The 21,594-nt window shown below is 53.3% G+C and overlaps 13 protein-coding genes across 13 annotated transcripts; 7 read left to right on the top strand and 6 right to left on the bottom strand.

Moving 5' to 3' along the window:
- Positions 1-151: 151 nt before the first annotated feature.
- On the top strand, positions 152-1,427 carry CLAFUR5_11867 (V-type proton ATPase subunit d; the record flags this gene model as incomplete). The annotated part of the gene is made up of 3 exons (XM_047911015.1): positions 152-172; positions 238-1,287; positions 1,344-1,427. 3 exons carry the CDS (start codon positions 152-154, stop codon positions 1,425-1,427), a joined length of 1,155 nt encoding a protein of 384 aa, XP_047766946.1.
- A 345-nt stretch (positions 1,428-1,772) lies between these two features.
- Positions 1,773-3,722, top strand: CLAFUR5_11866 (uncharacterized protein; the record flags this gene model as incomplete). Its single annotated transcript, XM_047911014.1, has 1 exon — positions 1,773-3,722. One exon carries the CDS (start codon positions 1,773-1,775, stop codon positions 3,720-3,722), a length of 1,950 nt encoding a protein of 649 aa, XP_047766945.1.
- A 255-nt stretch (positions 3,723-3,977) lies between these two features.
- Positions 3,978-5,026, bottom strand: CLAFUR5_11865 (Enoyl-CoA hydratase AFT3-1; the record flags this gene model as incomplete). Its single annotated transcript, XM_047911013.1, has 2 exons — positions 3,978-4,398; positions 4,461-5,026. The coding sequence occupies 2 exons, from the start codon at positions 5,024-5,026 to the stop codon at positions 3,978-3,980; spliced, it is 987 nt and encodes a 328-aa protein (XP_047766948.1).
- Positions 5,027-5,582: 556 nt separating this feature from the next.
- CLAFUR5_11864 (Decarboxylase orsB) lies at positions 5,583-6,572 on the top strand (the record flags this gene model as incomplete). Its single annotated transcript, XM_047911012.1, has 1 exon — positions 5,583-6,572. The coding sequence occupies one exon, from the start codon at positions 5,583-5,585 to the stop codon at positions 6,570-6,572; it is 990 nt and encodes a 329-aa protein (XP_047766947.1).
- A 1,075-nt stretch (positions 6,573-7,647) lies between these two features.
- Positions 7,648-8,655, top strand: CLAFUR5_11863 (uncharacterized protein; the record flags this gene model as incomplete). Its single annotated transcript, XM_047911011.1, has 4 exons — positions 7,648-7,844; positions 7,893-8,232; positions 8,284-8,559; positions 8,626-8,655. The coding sequence occupies 4 exons, from the start codon at positions 7,648-7,650 to the stop codon at positions 8,653-8,655; spliced, it is 843 nt and encodes a 280-aa protein (XP_047766942.1).
- A 770-nt stretch (positions 8,656-9,425) lies between these two features.
- On the bottom strand, positions 9,426-11,020 carry CLAFUR5_11862 (uncharacterized protein; the record flags this gene model as incomplete). The annotated part of the gene is made up of 3 exons (XM_047911010.1): positions 9,426-9,509; positions 9,602-10,325; positions 10,422-11,020. 3 exons carry the CDS (start codon positions 11,018-11,020, stop codon positions 9,426-9,428), a joined length of 1,407 nt encoding a protein of 468 aa, XP_047766941.1.
- Positions 11,021-11,695: 675 nt separating this feature from the next.
- On the top strand, positions 11,696-12,261 carry CLAFUR5_11861 (60S ribosomal protein L20-B; the record flags this gene model as incomplete). The annotated part of the gene is made up of 3 exons (XM_047911009.1): positions 11,696-11,806; positions 11,870-12,046; positions 12,103-12,261. The coding sequence occupies 3 exons, from the start codon at positions 11,696-11,698 to the stop codon at positions 12,259-12,261; spliced, it is 447 nt and encodes a 148-aa protein (XP_047766944.1).
- Positions 12,262-12,625: 364 nt separating this feature from the next.
- Positions 12,626-13,522, bottom strand: CLAFUR5_11860 (uncharacterized protein; the record flags this gene model as incomplete). Its single annotated transcript, XM_047911008.1, has 3 exons — positions 12,626-13,030; positions 13,093-13,254; positions 13,316-13,522. The coding sequence occupies 3 exons, from the start codon at positions 13,520-13,522 to the stop codon at positions 12,626-12,628; spliced, it is 774 nt and encodes a 257-aa protein (XP_047766943.1).
- Positions 13,523-13,887: 365 nt separating this feature from the next.
- CLAFUR5_11859 (uncharacterized protein) lies at positions 13,888-15,126 on the bottom strand (the record flags this gene model as incomplete). Its single annotated transcript, XM_047911007.1, has 1 exon — positions 13,888-15,126. One exon carries the CDS (start codon positions 15,124-15,126, stop codon positions 13,888-13,890), a length of 1,239 nt encoding a protein of 412 aa, XP_047766951.1.
- A 253-nt stretch (positions 15,127-15,379) lies between these two features.
- On the top strand, positions 15,380-15,734 carry CLAFUR5_11858 (Mitochondrial import inner membrane translocase subunit tim10; the record flags this gene model as incomplete). Its single annotated transcript, XM_047911006.1, has 2 exons — positions 15,380-15,480; positions 15,539-15,734. The coding sequence occupies 2 exons, from the start codon at positions 15,380-15,382 to the stop codon at positions 15,732-15,734; spliced, it is 297 nt and encodes a 98-aa protein (XP_047766952.1).
- A 383-nt stretch (positions 15,735-16,117) lies between these two features.
- CLAFUR5_11857 (Superoxide-generating NADPH oxidase heavy chain subunit A) lies at positions 16,118-17,838 on the bottom strand (the record flags this gene model as incomplete). The annotated part of the gene is made up of 2 exons (XM_047911005.1): positions 16,118-17,013; positions 17,061-17,838. 2 exons carry the CDS (start codon positions 17,836-17,838, stop codon positions 16,118-16,120), a joined length of 1,674 nt encoding a protein of 557 aa, XP_047767388.1.
- A 1,136-nt stretch (positions 17,839-18,974) lies between these two features.
- Positions 18,975-19,522, top strand: CLAFUR5_11856 (uncharacterized protein; the record flags this gene model as incomplete). The annotated part of the gene is made up of 3 exons (XM_047911004.1): positions 18,975-19,032; positions 19,089-19,405; positions 19,457-19,522. The coding sequence occupies 3 exons, from the start codon at positions 18,975-18,977 to the stop codon at positions 19,520-19,522; spliced, it is 441 nt and encodes a 146-aa protein (XP_047767389.1).
- A 322-nt stretch (positions 19,523-19,844) lies between these two features.
- On the bottom strand, positions 19,845-21,131 carry CLAFUR5_11855 (uncharacterized protein; the record flags this gene model as incomplete). The annotated part of the gene is made up of 1 exon (XM_047911003.1): positions 19,845-21,131. The coding sequence occupies one exon, from the start codon at positions 21,129-21,131 to the stop codon at positions 19,845-19,847; it is 1,287 nt and encodes a 428-aa protein (XP_047767390.1).
- Positions 21,132-21,594: the final 463 nt, after the last annotated feature.

The raw sequence follows: 21,594 nt of genomic DNA, 5'->3' as shown, positions 1-21,594 counted from the left end.
TGTTGTGAAAGAACCTTGAAAGGCAGATGACGACTTCGCGTGGCTAGGATCGGCAGGCGGCTTGGTCTCGAGCTCAGGCATCGTACATACAGCAGCTCTACGCAACGAACTTCTGCACTTCAACCACAACACCCTTTGCAATACCGTCAAGATGGCCGAAGGCATGTTCTATGTGAGTCTGCACTATGATGACCGTGGAAATGCGCGGTAATACTGATCTCTGCTTCTTGCTGTCAGAATGCGACAAATGGCTACGTCGAAGGCATCGTACGTGGCTACCGAAACACACTCCTCTCTGGCCAAAACTACGGCAACCTGACACAATGCGACAACATCGATGGTAAGCATATGTATACGGCAGAAAATGGAGGCAGGGCTGACTTGGCCAATACAGACGTCAAGCTACAACTCGGACCTGCGTATGGCGACTACCTCGCAGCACTCCCTCCCAACCCTTCCACATCCGCTCTCGCCGACAAGACACTTGATAAACTCGTGGCGGAGTTCAGATATCTCCAAGCGAACGCCACCGGAAGTTTGGCAAAGTTCATGGAGTATCTGACATACGCATACATGATTGACAATGTGGCACTCCTCATTACTGGCACACTTCACGAGCGCGACACAAAGGAACTCCTCGAACGATGTCACCCGCTTGGCTGGTTCGAGACGATGCCAGTACTCTGTGTGGCCACGAACATCGAAGAGCTGTACAACTCAGTCCTGATCGAAACACCTCTTGCGCCATACTTCAAGGGCTCTATCAGCCACCACGACTTGGATGAGCTCAACATTGAGATCATCAGAAATACGCTGTACAAGAACTACCTAGAAGACTTCCACCGATTCGTGAATGAAGAGCCAGGCATTGCGGGTACACCAACACAAGAGGTCATGAGCGAGGTGCTGGAGTTCGAGGCGGACAGGAGATCGATAAATATCACAATCAACTCGTTTGGTACGGAGCTATCGAAGCAGGACAGGAAGAAGCTCTACCCAAACTTCGGACGTCTACACCCAGAGGGCACCCTCATGCTGTCTCGCGCGGATGATGTGGAAGGCGTAAGGATAGCTGTCGACGGCGTACACGACTACAGGACAATGCTTGATCAGACCGGCATGGGTGGCGGCGGAGGCATTGGAAACCAGTCTGGCGGCGTTGGAGGCGACGATGGCAAGAGCTTGGAGGACCTGTTCTACCAAAAGGAGATGGAGATCTGCAAGCTGGCCTTTACATACCAGTTCACACATGCTGTCGTGTATGCATGGGTGAAGCTGCGGGAGCAGGTGAGTAACTTTCATATAACAGGATGTGTTGTGAGAAATGCTAACAACCATCGCAGGAAATCAGGAATATCACCTGGATCTCGGAGTGCATTGCGCAGAACCAGAAAGACCGGGTCAACAACTATATTAGTGTGTTTTAGAGTAAGGCGTTTGTCATTGGCAAGTGTATATTTTCGGGAGCAGGATACCAGCATGTAGAACAATTGATCCGGTGCCAGAATCTCATGGACCTCGATGCGATCACACTGTGGTTTCCAACGCGCGAGGTAATGGCCTGCGAGATGGAACAAAGTTCAGTATCACCATTCGTGCTTGCCTTCACATGCTGATCATGATCCCTGCACTTGCCGCTGCAAAGTGGCGTTAGTCATCCGCACTAAGTCCATACTTCTAGCACAAACAATTCGTTTTCTCGCTCTGACCTCCGCGTCACATATTGACAACACATTCATTAGCGGCGTGGCCATTTCCGGTGCGACATCAACATGGAAGGCATCAATCCGCAGAGAATGGCCATGATAGCCAACACACCAGCACCAGCAGTGCGGCCGGCCATTACTGACGCAACAGGCCCGACAGGAACGCAGAGCAACAACATACCGCTCGGCACACGAAGACATGGACTGCGATTCGACGATGCAACACAGTTCCCTGCACAAGACTCCAGACCTTCTGCCGCAGCAGTAGGTCCACCGGAGAACACCATGGGTGACGCACAAGCATCTCCAGCAACCAAAGCTCCCTACAACGGGATGATGAGCGGCATGGACGACGATGACCAGAATGACTCGGACGACCAAGACGAGACTACTTTCATACTCGACCGCTCCACCGCACAACATGCCGAGATGGGTCCAAGCTGGAGCAACCACGGCCCAGCACCCTCCGACTTCTACCGTCCAAGCTGGGGCAACCATGACCCAGCACCCTCCGGCTACTACCAACACCCAGAACCATTCTCGGGCTTTGGGACACAAGACTTGTGGCATCTGCCGGCGGCTGATCGCAGATTTGTGATGAAGGATCATCACGTTAGGTCTCCCATCAGACTTTTCCACAGCGCATGCAAGAGGATTGTCAAGAATTGGGACTGCGCGCCATTGAACTGCCTCCCACTGGAGCTGCGTCGCACCACACCATACTCTCTCGCGTTATTCCTTCGGCTCAGCGAGCTTTCTCGGGCCATTATCTCCGACTGCCGTGTCATCAAAGACCTTCTCTTTTCTCAGGTCGCCTCTCGTGTATCACGGCTGCCACTGCCAGCAGGAGACTCACCAGGTCTCAGGATAGTGCAGTCGCCCGGTCAAGAGCATGCGGAAGAATGGATTCTAGAGAATGTTGAAGGCCTGATGCTGGATGACTTGAGGGTGATTTTTAGCCAACTCAGACACAGCTCAGCCACGCGCACTCCCATCGCACTCAATGCCAGTGATTCGGTACGGCTCGAAATTCAAGCGGCGATTAATCGTGAAGAGATGAAGAAAGACAGGAAGGAGAGGAAGAAGGCGAGCAGGTCAGCACGTCGACAGCAGCAAAACGAAGAGCTAAAGGCTGCCGGGCGAGTGCCTAATAAAAGGGAGAGACAACTTCTTGCTCAGCAACAAAGGGTAGTAGCCCAGCAACAGAAGGAGCCGGAAGAAGCGGCCCATAGGGAAGCGGCTCAGGGTGACGAAACCGCAGAACTTGACCCTCATCGCTACCCACTGCGGAGCAGAGAGGCCGATGTGTTGACACAGCAGCTGAACAGCCTTGGTGTGGACAGCTTATCAACCACAGAGGCTTACCGGAAGGACCGCCACAAGCGTCTCAAAGCGAACTTCCAGCGAGGTCTACCTTCCGAGCGACTTCAAGGTGCCTTCATGCCTTCGCTACATCTCATGGCAGAAGAGAGAAAGGAACGTGCCGCAATTGACGGCATGAGCAGGCTGGGTCTGAGTTTCCAACAACCGCTTCCATCTCTCGCCTTCAATCAATTGACCGGCGGTTCTGACAATACTGAGGGATGCGTGTCACTCCCAAGGCATGGAAGTGTGCCAAGTGCTCAGGACAACATGAGCAAATTGGGTCTGAGTTCCCAGCGGCCGTTTTCATCTCTCGTCTCGAATCAACTTACCGGCGTAGATGAGGGAGGCGTGTCGCTCCTCGGACAAGGAAGTATGCCAAGTGCTCAGGATAACATACTGAATGTGGGCATGCACGGCTATCCTGATACAGCTTCACTCTACGGACGCTCTGAAGCAAGAAGACCGCGTCTCCTGGGAGGCACTCGCTGCGCTGAGTGCTTTCATCTCCGCCGCGAGTGCACCCATCTAGAGCTTTCGACTGATGGTGGTAACAAGGGCCAAAGAAAGCCTCGCTGGGATCGCAACGACAGACGGAACCGAGATGAGGGCCGTGGTGGCCGTGTCGAGCACGCTGGGCCACGCCACGGCTAGCATATCGGGGAAGATGCAGTTGGCATGAGCACAAAGAGCTTCTGGCGCCGCATGGTAGAGAACAGGGATTTGAGTGAGGACACAGCTTTCGGAGGCGATGGCGAGGTCTTGCTTTCCACAGTCGATCAACGGATGCAGGAATGACAGGCTGGTCTGGGCTAGATCCTGATTTTGAGACGAACAGGAGGCGACATGAAGTGTTGGAACACTAATGACGAGCCATTGATGTGGTTCTCGGCATAGCTCGTAATTCGTCTACAACTTAGGCTTATACTGGTAACCCTGGTTTACCGGTCTGTTTCCCGTGCTGATAGGGTCCCACCACGGGTAGGCTTGCGGTGCATCGTCCTTCATAGAGCCCTGGAAATTTGCCTTCCTCTTTTCCAAAAATGATCTGACACCTTCCTTGTTGTCCTTGCTGCTGAACAGTTCGTATACTATCCTGCTGTCCAAAAGATGGGTTGCCTCTGGTGAGCTTGGTCCACGGTACATCAGCTCTCTCATCAGGTATGTCGAGACAGCGCTCGTGTTCTCGACAACATGATTGGCAAGCTCGAGGGCTCGAGGGAGAACATCTTCTTGCTTGTCTAGGACTTCGGTGAACAGGTCGTCGAGAAGCTTGTGGCTGGCTGGATATGTCAAGCCGGTCGTGGTCAGATGCATGGCCTTCGATGTGCTGTGATGATCCTCGTCAGTCGTTGCATACCGCATGACCACTACTGCATGCGAAACACTCACCCGATCAATTTGGGCAGGTAAAAGCTGCTCGCAGCCTCCATCACCAACCCTCTCTGCGCAAACACAAAGCCGATCTTAGCATCCTTGTACGCAATCCTGATGTGCATTGGCAGTGTTTGTGTGATTCCAATGCCTACAGCACTACCCTGCACAGCAGCAATACTCGGCTTCCTGCACCTAGTGATTGCCATGACCACTCTGCCACCGCCATCTCTGTGATCCCGCAACGTCTCTTCAGCTCCTACAAAGCCCGTGTCCAAATCCGCGCCTGCGCAGAACATTCTACCATGGCCAGTCTGGACAATGCACTTTACGCGGTCGTCGACGTCGAAGAGAGTGTAGGCGTGCTCGAGCTCACGCATCATGGTGGGTGTGAAGGCATTGTACTTCTTTGGTCGGTAGAGCGTGAGGAGCTGGACTGGTGTGACTTCTGAGGAGGATTCGGGGACGTTCGTGATCTTGATCTCAGTGAAACCAAGGTCTGCATAGTTTCTCGGTATGGGCAGCTCTTGCATTTCTGGGGGATGGACGTAGTCGCTTCCTGGAGCTGTCTTTCCTGTAGGCATCGTGAAGATTCAAGGTTGTCTGCTGGCCAAAATTGTATGAATCACGACAACGTAAGAAACACCTACAACATACGTTGGAACAGTAGCAGTATACCAATGTATAGGCAGCGCCGGCGATAACGGTACAGCTACTCGAGCGTCTCGTGAAAGTGACAGCCGAGGAAGTCAGCAAGCTGTGGCTTCCCAATGCGGTGGTCTGATGCGCACAGACGTTTCTCTGTCTCACGTGCATGGCAGCTCAAAAAGTCTTGCTTCCACCTCATCTGGGTAAAGTGGCACGGTATGCGTCCATAATGACTGTCTCGGCTCTCCACCTCCGTCATTTGTGCTACAAGAGCTGGACAATGTCCAGTAGATCTGGTCCTTTTACGAGCTCGTCCTGCGCTGTGTAGGTATTTCGGAACCGAGCTGAAGTATACCGAGCAGGTTTCACTTGAAGTCATCTATGTGTGCTGGCGATATATGTCGTTGAAAGTGAGTACAGATCAATGCGTTTCGCTCACCATTGGCGTTGATCGTCTGCCACTCGACACTTCCATAGTGCTTGACAGACAAGATGACACCACCACTTATCGCTCTAGAAGAGCACTTTCTTTCGACAGCGGTATTAAATGCCTTCGATCAAGCATACCAAGAACAATTCAAAGCAATACCGATGGCAAAGGAAAAGCTCTCAGACCTGGACGAACTACGGCTAAGCGAGATGGAAAAAGGCAAAGTCTGGTTACAGGTCATCTCGCATGCTCCAGCACCTGGTGGCGCTTCCCTAGACCAGTGTAGATCAGGCAACGATGAGCTGGCTGCAGCAGTACGGAAGCGACCAGACAGGTTTGCAGGGTTCGCAGTGCTTCCGGTCGCAGATCCAGCAGGATGCGCTCAAGAGCTCGAGCGAACGGTGAAGGAGCTCGGGTTTGTCGGCGCTCTCATCGACAACCATGTCAATGGCACATATTACGAGGGCCCGGAGTACGATGTGATGTGGCAAAAGGCGCAGGACCTCGATGTAGCAATTTACCTCCATCCGACATGGCCGGCCGAGAACATGATGCCGCAATACACTGGCAACTTCAGCGGCGGAGCATCGCGGAGTCTGGGCGCATCTGGTTGGGGATGGCATACTGAGACCGGTCTGCATGTACTGCGGCTCTACGCTGCTGGTGTCTTCGACAAGTTCCCTCGCCTCAAGATCATCATCGGTCATTTCGGCGAGATGCTGCCTTTCTCTTTACAGCGGATCTGCAACCTCAGTGTTCGATGGGGCGATCAACAAAGGAAGCTGAAGCAAGTCTGGGATGAGAATATCTGGATCACAACATCCGGCGTCTGGAGCCTGGATCCAATGCGATGCATTCTCGGTAACACAAAGATCGACCACATTCTGTTCAGCGTAGACTATCCATTCGAGAAGAATGAGAATGGCCTCAAATGGATAGAAGAGCTTGAGCAGAGCGGGCTGGTGACACAGGAGGAACTAGAGATGATCGCCTACAAGAATTCCGAGAAGTTGTTGCGATTAAAGGCGCCGCATATCGCGAATGGGATATGAGTATATGTGCCCACCCTTTTGTCGTTGTGGCCGCACGTCACGCCACAGAATCAAAGACGAATTGTGCTCGTGACCTCCAGATTGAGTCAGCGTGGGCAGAAAGGTTGTTTGCATGGTCTCTGGTTACAAGAACAGCAGGATACTTCTTGACAAGACCGTGACAACTAGGTCCTTTTGGTAAAGCATACATGTAGAGCAGATAGAGATGAATGCAGTGATGAATGACGGCCTTTCGATCGCATTGTAGTTGGCATTGGATGTGGTTATCAAGAAACAGTCATGCTGATCGTACCTGCAGGAATGAGGAGGTTGGGATGCCGTTAGCGTCGAGCTAATAAGCACAACCTTGCGTGCTTGCACAAGGCAACCACGGCTTGCATCTCTTCCCATTTCATCAACATCTTGCGCCAACAGTTCTGCCCACCCGATACTCTGGACGATGCAACTCACCGGGCACTCACATGCTGTGCACACACACCGCCCCTTGTGTTCGTTACACACCTGGAGCATGACCGAGGTGGCGAAAGACAGAGTTCATCTGGCTTGGACGGCTCCGACGTCTCCAACATGAGCCGGCGGTCCCCTTGCTTCATCAAGCTAGCCACTGGCCGATACGTGGTCTGTGAAACAGCTTGTTGCAGCGTCCGCCCTCCGCGAAAGCCACGCATCCTTACCAAGAGGCCGCCTCCTATGCAGGATTTTGGTCACGCGTTCTCGTGCCAATATCCAGCTCTAGCGCGACTTTCTGGTTGCTTCATTGGGCACCTTGAGTGCTTGCAGCACCACGCGTGCCAATCACGTCTTCTTCCATCTGGCTAGAATATCACTTATCTACTATTGCTTCTATCCGTTTCGCCTCGACTACTGCCAGGGCAACAGGCATTGCATGATACAGGCGGTCCCAATATGGGCCCCGGTCGTGCCGCCTGCCTTACCGGCTTAGCATCGCTGCCTTACTAGGGCGGACGCAGTATAAGTATCTCTCGCCCTCTTCCACCTTCTCACGTATTTTTTGGCCTTGCTCTCGCTCTGAGTATCGTCACACCACCTGCCACTTCCTCCCAACACCGCCGAAATGTTCGCATCTCGCAGAAACCCGAACAAATCGTACCGAGACAGCTTCTCGTACAAGCCCGAGAAGTCGATGAGCAAGAAACAACGATCCTTCAAAGAATATCCTCCGACGAGACGTATCGTCACTCAGCACCCTGTACAACAGTCCTCGTCAGCACAGTCGTCTCCAACAAGAGCAGGCAGTTCGCCGACCTCACCGTGAGTACAGTGGCTTAGATATGTATGTCAAACGCTGATAGTTCGCAGCAATCTCAACTCAGCCATCGTCACCGTCGCAGTCGGTCCAGAACAGAGACTCTTCGCTGCTCATGAAGATATTCTCAGCAAGTCTCCATTCTTCGCCGAAGCCTGCCGGGCACAGTTCTTCGAATCGAACGGCAAGCGTGTCGAGGTCCCGAACGAAGCACCTGAGGTCTTCTCAGCTATACTGGAATACCTCTACAAGGGCGACTACACTCCGAGGATCAACTTCGACAAGAAGCATGGCCGTTGGTACCTCGATGATGGTGATACTGCCACCGGCATGAGTGAGAACACAATCTACACCGGCAACGGTACGGCAATTCTGAAGGACACCGTCATCTACGTATGTCATCCGTTATACCTTCGAGACCATGATCGTGCTAACAAACTCTAGTGCTCCGCCCATCGCTACCAACTTCCCGAACTGCAACGTCTCGCCCTCAAAAAGCAAGGCCTACAGTCTGGTGTACAGTGCAGCACCATCCTATCATCAGCTCGATACGCCTACGCCAACACACCGCCCTCCGACAGTAAGCTAAGGGCGCACTACCTCGCCCTGGTCATCCGCAGCCGGAACACCTTCAAGCGTAGCGGCACCATGCAAATGGAAATGCAGGATGGCGGCACTCCACTCTTCTTCGATCTCTTCGTCGCAATGTGCAACCACTTGGTGAGTCATGCCTCCTCGTTGCCTTCTCACCGCCTCCGCCCTCCATGACTAACATGTCTGCTTCAGGACGACATCGCCCGCTCGCCGCGTGTCTAGGCGGCGACACGCCACGCACGCCAACACGACTCACATGATCCACACTTTCATCTCAACCACTCCCGGCTGCCGCCGGTCACAGGCGGGATCTTTTCGTAACGATTTCATAATTTGCTTTCATACTTTATGATGCTCATCGGCTTTGATACCCTTCTTGTACATGACACAATGACTGCAGCATCACTTTCTGTTCTAGCATGGCGTTTGGTTATGGGATCATGGGATACAACAGCATGCCTAGGCATATTGCCGAGGACGGCATGATACACTACTACTGTACTATTACAAAAAGGACTTGCCGACCAAGAAAGATTGCAATGGGGCTTGGAGGTTGGGAGCCCAGATTGCCACAGTAGGATGGGAGGAAATGCATTTGCTGCGGCTTTGAGCTAGCTAGTTGATGCCGGCGGAGACTGGCTATTGTGTATGCGATATTGACACGTATCATATGGTGTCCATGATCTGCTGTGTCTCTTCTACCTTTCATCCGCCTTGGTCACCGCTTGAAGAGCGCCCTCCAGCAGTCGTGAGAAGCAAGGAGCGTGAAGGCGCAGTCGACATGTGTCCCGCATATGAGTCACGCGGGTGTACAAGCCAGCCGATGCGGTGGGAATACATAAGCTCTACTTCCATGGGCAGCGATGCCAAGCCAATATGCCTCTGCTCCCCTCATCAGCTACTCGATGGTATGGTCTGACCAGTCACAGCGTACGAGAGGCGCCTGTGACATGTGCGGTCCGCCTGTCGTGATGTATTGCGTCCGACCCTGCTCATACACCTGTTCCGGGAAAGGCACCGCCTTTACTGAGCACGACTTTCCTCGCTTCTCTTGCGATGTATCCTTTCATGAGACTCTGTGAAGATGTTAGCTATACTCATTCCGAATTGTGCCGATGTATCGAAGTGACGAAAGTGGTGCATTCCATGGCAGGTAGGGAAAACATACCTTATAGATTGCATTCGCAAGCAAACACTCAACCTCATCCGTATCAATCCCACCATTGCCATCACCAACCTCGGCTCCCGATATCTGGAGTGCTGCCGCAAACTCATCGATGGGAATGCGCGTTCTTCGCTGTGGAGGTGCAGTATCACCTTCCTTTGCTGGCTCATACCCGCTGGCCAAGAAAACCTTGCGGAATATGTTTCGAAGCACCATGTCTCGCCCTCGCTCCAGCGTTAGATATATCCTCCGCTTCACGAACTCGTCCTCGCCACTCTCCAGTGCTTCCGTGAATGCTTTGAGATCTCCTCTCCGTATCGCATCGCAGACCGGTCTGAATAGTCGGTTCAGCTCGGGGTCGTGTGAGAGCATTGCCTTTGATGGCAGCTTCTGCGACGTAAGTAGCTTCGTGGGGATGAGGTATGTCAGTATCAGTCGCACATTCTTGGGCGATGCGGTAGCGTGGCATATTCGATATGCTGCAGTCAAATGCTCCTCAGCGGCGGCATAGTCTTCTTCGAGGAAGTGAATGACGCCCACGTAGTACTTGAACGCTACCTGGTGACTCTTTGGATAGTTGTCAAACGGCGGCATGTCGTTACCACCAGCGTAGATCGACTTCAGGATATTCTTGGAAAGAGAGATGTGGTTGAGTTTGAAATGCGTTTTGAACAGCAGAACGGCGACATAGTAGAGTGCCCACTTGCGTGAGTCTTCGAGCGGAGCGCTGTACTTACCATGAGTCTGTGGTACTAGAAGGCGGGTAGCGGAGAGTGTGTCGAATCAAGACGTAGACAGCGTGGTGCAAGGAGAGCAGACTTACCGGTCACCAAGGCAGAGGGCGAAGACACGGTTGATTTGACGTCCAGCATCCTCCAGCTTGTCATTCTTGCTGCTTGCGTCGAAGGCATCCTCATCCAGGATGCCACCAAAGGCCATGCCGCTGTCACGCTTTATTGCGAGCTCTTCGTCGGCCTTAATGGCAAAGATGCGCAAGTAGCGTCCTGCGACGTAGAGACAAGGAATAGTCCAGGCTGCGAAGGAGTTGCCTGTGTAGCCGCGGTAGAGTATGTTGACGACCTCCTTCCAGTCATCGTAGACTTTACTCCAGTTGGCGTTGTTGACCTTGCCTGCGGTCTGCGCTTCTTCAGCTTGCAGCAGGCAAGCCACGAATTTGTGGTACGTGACAAAGACTTCCAGCCATGCCTGGGCTTCCTTCTTGTCTATACGCAGGACTGGGTTGTACTGCAACTTGTATTGGAGATCTGTGCGGATCGAGCCTGCGTTGATGTTGCGGAACTTGTACAGCCGGCCAGGATCGTGTTTGGGAGGTTCAGGTGAGATGGTGGTCGCGATCATCCAGCCATTCTCGTCTGCATGAGCGGTCGCGAAGTCGTCAAAGAGCAGTGCAGATTGCTCCATGGTGGGCGATGTCTCTCCAGCTGTCGTCCTGTGTCTATGCGATCGAGTCTAGGGTGGATGCTTTGTTGACTTGTGAAGTGAAGTGTTGTAAGTTGAAGGTGCTGCTCGACCGGAATGCGCTAACGATCGGAGACAGCCGATTCGCCGACAAGATGTTCTCGCCAAGACTTGGAAGCACCACGGCGAGATTTGATCGAGACCTGCGACTTCGTAGGACGTTGCTTCACAACATCGTCAAGTACTAACCCTCGCAGCCAACAAGTCACAGTCAGTACTCACACAAATACCATCTTGCGCACTAACAGGCTAACATCGCACAGATGGGTAAGCCTTCCTCCTCCGTCTCCGCCGAATCGAGGCACACGCGCACGATGCGCAAACATCAGGGCTGAAAGAGGTGGACCGCAAGAACATGGCCGGAGCAGTGTCGCGAGGGTGATTGGAATCTACATGATGCAGCGATCTGCTCGAAAGAGCCTGCTGTGGTCTGCGTGACTTCCAACACTCGCTGAAAGCGCCTGCGGAGATGGCATTGAACATGATGATAGCCACACAACACACATATACCTCTGTCAGACAGCGCTGATTCTTTTGCCCAAAGGTCGCCTGCAAGAGTACCAGGTCATTGGGCGCCTTCTGCCCTCTGACGCCAACCCAACCCCAAAGCTCTACCGCATGCGCATCTTTGCACCAAACGATGTCGTTGCCAAGAGCAGATTCTGGTACTTCCTCTCGAAGCTCCGAAAGGTCAAGAAGGCGAACGGTGAGATCGTTTCGCTCAACAAGGTGCGTCGCGAACTTAATCTTGGGAAGAGGATGATGAAGGACACATATATTGACTGCTGGTAGATCCAAGAGAAGCACCCTCTCAAGGTCAAGAACTTCGGTATCTGGATCCGATACGACTCGCGTTCCGGCACCCACAACATGTACAAGGAGTACCGTGAGATGAGCCGCACCGACGCCGTCCAGTCGCTCTACCAGGACATGGCTTCCCGCCACCGTGCCCGCTTCAGGACCATCCACGTACGTCAAAATGTGCTACTGCAACGCAAAAAACCACTTCTGACTTTCCCGTGTAGATTCTCAAGGTCGTCGAGGTCGAGAAGGTTGACGACATCCGCCGCCCATACATCAAGCAGCTCACCACCAAGGACCTCAAGTTCCCACTTCCTCACCGTGCACCACCCAAGCGCGGCAAGAAGATCTTCGCTGCCACCCGACCAAACACCTTCTACTAGACGTATCGTGCTTCTTTGTGAGCATTGGCTGGGACGGATGGCGACTGCCTGGAATGGCAGTCTTAGGCGTAATCACAGCGGCATAGCTAGCTTACGAATCAAATGGCAGGCTTGATGCACGAATGCAAAAGCAAATTCACGAGCACTTGACCAAGTTCATGCAATCATCATATTCAGTCGTTTCTGTGACAGGTCGAGCTATCCGGTACACTGGTTGTGGTCGTGATCATCCTGCTCAGCAAGAACACCAACCGTTGGTTATGTGATCGACACTGCCACGGTCGATCATCGTAAACCGTTCCTTCTTCAACATTATCCCCCTCAAGCCTCGAAAAAGCTGACCTCGACAAGCAGACACCTCTCATCACTGCTCAACCCACCGCTCATCATACTCCACAACCCCATACATCAAGCTTCCCAGCAACTTCTCCACCACATCCCATCTCAGCCCACTCTCTCGTCCCGCCTTCGCGATCTCCAAGCCCGCAATCACAACATGATACATCGCCGTAGTCTGGCCCTTGATCCTAATATCCTCCTTGAACCGAATCATCGAAGCCCCACCCTGATAGACTGCTTTACACCAGCGGAACAAATTCTCCCAACGGGGCGTGCCAGAAAGACGCACGAGACCAGACGTCATGTCGTCGAAGCCGAGGGATTGGAGGTGAGTGTGCCAGCGGAGGTAGAGCGTGGCGTCGCTGGAGTGGATGGGGAGGATGAAGATGTTGAGGTTGGAGTAGTAGATGCCGAGGGCTTCGGTGCGGATCTGGGGGGTTGTGTTAGTCGTGGCTTGTCGGTATAGAAGAGGGAGGGTGAAGGGTGGAGTACCTGGCGGTTTGCGGAAAGGAGTGGTGGCTCGCGGATGGCGGGTGTGATGAGGATGTTTGGGTGCTCGATCAGAGCGTATTCGTAGATGCGGTTGCGGATCTCGGCTGGAAGGGTGAGGAGACGCGGTGATGTCTTCTTGGGTGGTGGTGTGGTGGTGGATGTCTGGAGGATTCGTCAGTGGCATGGAACGATGAACAGAGTAGGGTTAATAGAGATAGCGCACCTTCTGCTTCTTGCGCGGGCCAGCCGCGGCGACGCTCTCACTCTTGCGCTTGCATGCCATGGGATCGTGCTTGGATGTAGTATACAGGGCGTAGTATGGTATTGAGTAGATTGAAGTGATGAGAAGAAGAGAGGAAAAGAGATGGGCGAAGTCTTGACTTTTGTGTTCTCGCTCGACAATAGAAAGGCTTGCAATAGCTATAGTCATGAAGCTTCGTTTCCAAAGGACAATAGCGAGGTCGCGAGGTTCGTAATTGTCGAAGTGCTCTACAATAGGAAAGCTGGCGGAGCATCGGCTTGACAATAGTAATTCCCAGCCACCTTACTTTTCCTGCTTCCAGAACTTACGATCGTGCACGCTAGTGAGCTGCCCTCTGGCCGCAAAGCATTCAAGCGCTATGCTGGTTGTTGTGACGCGCTGGCGCCTTCCCAGCCAGGCGATGTTGTTCGCTACGTGTTGGCACCGTAGCCACTTCAGATCAAAATGTCGCAACTGAAAGTAGGTGAAATGCAGAACGGCTCTAAAAACCTTCACCACTGCATTGTAGACGGTGTCGAACGTGCTCAACCAGGTCATTCAGTGATAGGCCTCCACATCTTCCTACCAACAAACTCCTCCACGTTTTCGTCTGCCATCACTTCATCGGCATTACGGCCAGTGACCACGCTACGTTCAACGTCTCGACCTCGAACATAGAATGCTTCCCAGTCTCCAACCCACTGTCCTGCGTCAGGTCCATTGCCAGCTTTTCGAAACCCTGAGTATGTGCGGTCAAGTGTAAGGAACCAGTGGCGCTGGTGAACAGATCCGATGGAGTTCGTTGCGCCAGTATAGGCGTTGTTAGCACGAATCGTAGCATCTTCGTCATCTTCTGAAGCTATGGCTGCGGCCAGGTCTTCCTCTTCTGCTTCGGCGTCGATCGCCACAGGCGAAGAGGGTACCGTGCCACTGTCATAGTCGCTATCTGTGACTACGCTTGTCTTCCTCGCAGCTTTCGATGGGTGCTGGCGTCGCCATTTCCGAGCAGGTTTCTTGGGCTGTGCAGCTGTGTGGTTCGAAGCTGGCAGACGAAGAGCAATTGTGTAGCCAAGGGGTAATCTAGCACCGTTCAACCGCAGATGAATATGACGAGACTGGAATGCCTGATGAAGGAGCTCACTTTGCGACAGGTTATCAAGCTTAGTACTGGCCTCATCATTGGACAGCTCATCGTCTGTCGTTTTCTGGCGCTTCCGAGGCCGAGGCAGCACTTCATACTGTCCAGTATCCCAGATCAAGAGTGAGCCAGTAGCGTGTGACGCCGACTCGATCAAGTGATTCCACAAATTGTGCACTCGGGTCTCAATCGCCATCCGATTCGGACGTTGAGAGTTTGGGTTGCCCGGCAGTCCGTAAGGTACAGCGAAACTAATCGAGCTTGTAGCAGAGATTTGCAGACGTAGATCATAGTGTACACCAGAGACCGGGTGATCATGCTGGTGGACCACGAAGTGTCGACCGTGCGGATGCTGGCTCCTCTTATACAGGTCTCTCCACGCGTCGAAGCTGATCCTTGGACCTACAGCCGGCCTGGAAGCACTGGAGAGGTGATGGAAGAAGTACTCCAGATGATCGCGGATTTCGACCTCGCCAGCTTCGATAGCAGCTAGATCTGACTTGCCGCCTGGTGCGCACTTCTCATGCGTCTCATCGTTGTGCTCTTCGAGCTCTTTCTTGGGCTGTTCCGGCTTTCCTGCATTTTTGGCGACAGTCGAGGCCTTCCTCAATGGGGGCGGAGAGATGTCTCTGTGCAAGGTACCCGAGCGAGCCATCACTATTCTCTACCCTGGCGTCCATTCGTGCCGCTCTGTAGTACGTCGTGATCGGAACATGAGAACGAAGTACTGGGTGCCGTGGCAAAGAGGAGAGGTGAAGTCTGCAAGTGTCTCAAACAAAGCTTGCCCGAGCTCCCCGTCATCATCCTTGATCTGAGCGCACACGAGACAGCCATCTGAACCACGAGCATCACCATTGACAACGACAACTACCATTCCAACCGCACACCCACCACCTAGCAAACTCAAGATGTCTATGTTCGGATTCGGCGCCAGGCCTCAGCCTTCATCGGCGGAGAAGATCGCAGCAGCAGAGGCAGAGATCGAGATGGTCTCCAACATGTTCAACCAGTACGCGCCTCACAGTATTCCTCTAGACAACTTCCTAAACACTTACACAACTCTCCAGACTGGTCGACACCTGCACACGCAAGTGCATCCCACCCCAATACCGCGAAGCCGACCTCAACAAAGGCGAATCCGTCTGCCTAGACCGCTGCGTCTCCAAATTCTTCGAAGTCAACATCAAAGTATCAGAAAAGATGCAAGGCGAAGCCGCACAGAGGCAAGGCGGCGCGCCAGGTGGTGGTATGTTTGGCTCATAAGCAGAGAGCGAAAGAGCTTGATATTTGCCTTGATACAGGGAGACCAGTGTATTCGAGGAGTGCGATGAAGCTGACGAGATTGCGCTGTTGAAGCCATGCGGTAGAGTCATGCTGCTTTAGGGAGACTACGCGACGACAGCGTGCATGTTACGAGGCGCCGATGTATATTGCAGTGAAGGGCTGGAGTTTTCTGGACGTGTATGAACAGGAGGGACGTGGCATGGTTCGGAGACAAAAGTGCTATTGGTCTGGGACCGGTGCATGGTGCTGTACATATACCTCTTAACTCGTGATACCCAGCTCAAGACGACGTTTGGTATCTATCCCACCATCCTGGACTCCTTGGACGCCATATACTATACGATGCTCTGTCGTTCATTCATCTAGAAATGCTCCTTCCAGAAACGGAATTTGACCTGCTCTACGGTCGCCTCCTTGCAGGCCTTCTTGATATCTCTAGCAGCCATGTTCGGACCGCAGAAGTATACACCGACGTCTGTCCTACCGCCTCGGTCAAGGCCTGCGATGTACGACTGGTTCAGGATACCCTCGCGCATGGCCACCAGCAAGCGGTTGAAGTCGGGTCGACCAAAGTTCGTTCGACTCGACAGCTCAGTCAGGGGATCTTTGTCTGTCCCTACGGAGTTGAGCACGATGTTCTGCGCAGTGTCCGCATCCATTTTCTGCGTAAGATACGTGTGTATGCGCAGGAACTCTTGGCCACTTCCTTGTCCGCCCATGCCCATGCCCATGCTTTGGTTTTCTAAGCTCGAAAGTAGTGCTTGGAACCACTCAAAGGATGTCGTATCTTTGCAAACCCAGATGAACTCTACTCTGCGCAAACGTTTGGGTGGATTCGGCGAAAGTCGCATGTGCCATATGTTTTTGAGAATCGCTGCCCATGGAGTGACACCAATGCCAGTTCCGATCAAGATTGCGATCTCGTTTTCGAAGACGTCTTCCGCGGGTGCTCCGTAGGGTCCATCTATCCGCAGCTTGGGCATTTCCTGGCCGTGTTGTAGCGCGACCTCGTACATGCCATTGGGGTCCAGTTCATCGTAAAGCTTTTGCTGTTCTTGCCCAGCACCAAGGGCATTCGCCAGTGCTCTGGTGAAGTCGCCGACCTGCCGTACGTGGATGCTGATGTAGGGGTCGAAAGGGCAGGATGTGATTGTGAATGGATGCCATTGGTTCTGGCTGACGGACGGCACATTGATGAACAGCCACTGGCCTGCCTTGTATCGCATACTAGGCTTTCGGAACTGGATCTCGACAGCATCTACGATATGTTAGTGCTGCATGCCAGACCGCCTTGATCACACTTACCGTAAGGATGCCTGACGACCTTGATGATCTCGGTCTGCCTTCTCGATCGAAGCTCACGATGCAACCTTTCGCACAGGTACAAGCCTCCTCCTACCAGCTCCCACCTCCAACCTTCATAGCCGATGCAGTGATTCCAGAAGCTGTGGTGATCGAACGGCGAATATGGCTCCAGAGAATCTCTCACGAAGCAGCCAGTCGCATGAGTATACATGGCCAGCAGAAAGGGTATGAACAGATGGTGTGTGTACCAGAATGTCTCGTAGCTTTGCTGCCGAATCTTTGCATGTGCGGTGGTGAACATGAGCAACATGCACAACAGCATGACATGCCCAGTGATACCACCTGCTTGCATATAGTGTATCTGCACTGCCGCCTCTTTTCGTACAAGTGACCTCTCCACGTTGAAGAAGTTCACATAGTGTGCGCTAACGTGTACGATTGTCCACAGCAGCATGCTGTACGCGACTTGCCGGTGGAACCATTGACTCTCGTCCAGAGGTAGCCATCGAATCTTGGGTCGAACAACTTTGAGGATGTTCCGGCACATGGGGAGGAGAATGATCATGGTGTCCACCGAAAGACATAGTCCTGCTCCTCGCGAGAACCAGACGCTGAATCCAAGGGTGTTGAGAGGCGCGAGTCGCTCATCGTTGGCTTGGACATACCAGCCTATGATGAAGAGGAATATGTGGAGAGCGTGGAAGAAGGTGTAGAATATGAGCTTGCGGGTGGTGAACTGCGCGGCCAGCCATGACTTCTTCTTCCTCACTATCGCCATGTTGGCGTCGTTCTCCCTTCAAGCCTGGGTGATGCTATGACCGCGACTTTGTCCAGGCAGGTGATCCAATCCCAAGCACGCTCTCGCTTGGAATCGGCAAAAGCGTCGTCTGAACTCCTTGAGACTACCTCATACTGGACAATATCGTGAAGCCCGAAATCGCAAGAACTGCTCGCTGTAAGGCGCCTTGTCTCTGCCTGGGTCGGATGTTGCTGGAAACTGTGCACCTAGGCAATCTGACAGTGCAAGGAAGCAATGGACAAGATCTCTCAAACACCTTACAGCACTCGACCCGACCGACAGGAAGATGGACAAACTGAATCACCAACCTTCTCGAAGACCACGCGCACAATGGCACCAGCGAGCCAGATCTGCGCGACCATGCTTGCCGACACGTCCACCAGCCGTTTGCCTGCGTGACCGGGATGCAACTGACGCCTCTAACGCTGGTCCAAGACGACATGCAACCTCTCAGCGCGACGAGAGCACTTCCGAGCAAACGACTGGCGTCGTGCAAGCACCGAATCGTGTGCCTGCAGCAGAGCGGGGCGAGCCGACTCGAGAGCACTTGCAGCTCTAAGCGCTGGGGCAAGCGCCAATCGAGTATGTGATTGGCTGGCTGCTCAAAGGGTCTGAATGGTTGGCTCTACGCATGCGGCATACCTAGTCACTGCTAGTATCCCCGTCGCAGGCTCGCAGCCCTTCTCCGGCTTCATTCGTTGCAACATGGGCGCTTAGAGCTCTTGAGTCTGCACGCACTTTGCCCACCGCATCTGCCGCGCACTCGTCCGCAGCTCGGTTTTGGGAGAATCGGCTGCGAGAGTTCATCGTATCTGGAGCCATGTCCTCTCCATCGGTGCCGTCTAACTTTCGCTTGGCGTAAGTACTCTACGGTGCGCTTCCTTTGTCACTCTGCGGACTCCCATTCCCTCCGCGTGCTCACAAGCCTGGGCCTGCTACTGCGACCCGCTATCTCGTCACGATCAACTCTCGGCCATCCTACTTACTGCCGCCGCATCTCCTGCCCCATTTCCTCCATCATCTGCACCCGGAGACCATGCGACACTGGCGACAGGAACGGTAGCAGACTTGCATACCTCACCGCGTTTCCACGTACAGCAGGCGTTCTTCGAAGCATGGGCAAGCTGATCAAGAACCACTGGGCGCGACTGATAGTCTTGACCGCAGCAGCATGTATGTCTACGCCGACTCCTTCACCTCTGGCAATGCAGCTAACCAGCATCACTCAGATCAAATCGCTGCCACGCTAGAAGCATTCTTCTGGCCAAAGTTCTTCTTCGACTTCCTCACCAAGAACTTCGATCGCGCTGTGAAACCCGTACCCATTCTCCAGATCATCAACCTGGTTATCGGCTTCTTGACACTCGCATACGAGTGGCCCCTCAACTATGTGGCAGGGACCTCAATACATCGAAGCCTGGAAGTGCGCTTGATGTGGTTGCCTTTGGCAAGCTTGACCAGCATACTTTTATATCAGGCGACAAATGCGTCGCTGTACTACTTTATCGGCATAATTGTATATTTTTGGGCATACAGCGAGGGAGAGGTCAGTATACTGCAATCAATGCTTGACGTCCCATTGCTGACATCTCGGAAGGTTATTTGCGCAGTACCGTGGACGTTACCGAAGAGAGCGGACCGACGCCGAATAGAGAAAGCATGAGGCATGACATGATACCTATTTGATTTGCACAGCGGGGCAAGGGGCGCGTTCTGGGACAAATGCAGCGCGAAGTCAGCCTGCCAGACCAACCAGAATCTAACGACAAACTTGGTGTATACGACAGAAGGCAGAATATCGAAGTCTGCTCGACAACATCATGAACATATCACCGGGCAAGGGTGTGATTGTGCAGCGGCCACCTTGTTTGTCAAGAGCCCTTGGACCCGCGCGGCGAAACTTGGGCAGACCAAGTTTAAAATGAGGTGATCGTATTGTTGTGATGACAAGACCATGACTTCGTGATATCATTCCCAATGCTAGCCTAGATGTACACTCTCTTCGCCTCCCTCGGATGGCTTTCGTTGGGGCAGTACGGACATTTCATCCGACTCTTACCCTTGCTGTGCATTTCCAGACTCTCTTTCGCGATGACATGCCCGCACGGTAGCATCATCGGTGGATTTGCGTCAGTTGCCTGCTCCTTACTCACAGGACATACAAATATGCTGTGGAAGAGGAAGCCTGGTGGGAGTGGCGTCTCAACAGGAAGCTCGTTCACGGAAGTCCACTGGCCTCGTGCTTGAGCCATCACTCGTTCGACCTTTTCCAAGGTGGGTAGTGCAATGCCGCCTGCCGTGACTGCCGTATAGAGTGGCGATTGTGAGGAAAGGCCAAGCATGCCGCAGAACTCGCGGGTGAAAGAGACTGATGCTTCCTCGAATGCTGATGTGTTGTGAAAGAATGGATGGTAAGGCGATGTAGATATTGCTGGTGAGAAGGCCAGAGAGCCGAGGAGGCTAGTCGTTTCTCGAGCATACCGGCTGCTAAGGGTTGGGAATGTTTCGCGAGCATACTCCATAGCACGAATGGGGCCAGCGTACGGTGCTTCAGACATGATGTCTTCATCTGTGTAGAGCTCGACGAACTTGAGGCGAGCCAGCTCGAACTCGAGGTTGGAGCCACGATTCTCCAGCTCGGAGCTGTGATTTCGTGCCCATTCAATCGCAGGCTCGAGATTGTGCTGGTTTCGTAGGGCATCGAGGATGTGGTACATCTCCGAGAACTTCTTCTGCAACCCGCTCTTGCCAGTTTCCCCATCGGCGACTGCTTCTATGCCATCCAGCATCATATCGTCTGCATCTGCCAGGTCTTGCATCCAGTTCCTGCCGGGTCGCTCTTCCATGCCCTCCATCTCCTCATCCATCGGCGGCGGCCGCTCTGAAACCTCCTTCACAAATGTCTTGGCCACATCGAACTTGCCCTCTCGCAGCAGATGCATTGCGATTGCTCGATTGACCAGATCCGGGTTACCACGGAGGACTTCATTGCTGCTTGTGGGCAATGCTGCATTCTTGAACTTGTCCTTAAGCGCCTTCTGATATGCGTTCATGCCCTTGTTCACCTCCTTCAGGTCTTCCTCGAGCTTCGTGAACGACTGCTTGACTGGGTTCTGGAGCTTGGCCAGGTGGAGGGCAGCTTTGTCTGGAGTGTCTGCCACATTGTCACGCGTTTTTTGCAGTAGATCAATGAGTGATTGGACTGAGTCGATCGTCTTGGACAGGTTGCCCTTGCTCTCCTGCTGCTTGTGTGCTGCCAGTATGCCCTCCATCGTTGCTGGTGTGCGGTATGGTGCGGCGTGTTTCTCGTCCTGGATGAGGCTGCGGATCCGGACGTGCTCGATCAATGTATACTCGGACTACGGCATTATGGTGGAGCTTTCGGTGAATGCACAAACAGTGAGACTGATTGCAAGAACGTGTCCAACAGGAAGGTCTCGTGCTATCGCCTTGTTGGCAACGCCTATCATGTCACCAGCGGAGAGCAGTCCGCGGTGTGGCTGAACCGTGCTTACAACCTCCCTACCTCCAACTTTACATGTATCTGTCTTCCATTACATACAACGTACTTGCCTGGAAGCGCTGGTGAATGTTTGGACGGACATCAAATCGACTCTGATAGCACCGCCCAGCCACTTTGCGCGTGCACCACGGGGTCTGCTCGCCGCTTTCGTGAAGCACATCTGCGGTAGCAGTACCACCGGGGGCAACATGGCTTGTGACACCCAAGACTAC

Source organism: Fulvia fulva, chromosome 10 (genome assembly GCF_020509005.1).
Source record: "Fulvia fulva chromosome 10, complete sequence".
Lineage (NCBI taxonomy): Eukaryota > Fungi > Ascomycota > Dothideomycetes > Mycosphaerellales > Mycosphaerellaceae > Fulvia > Fulvia fulva.
Note: the sequence above shows the minus strand (reverse complement) of the source record. Positions and strands in the feature narration are given on the sequence as shown.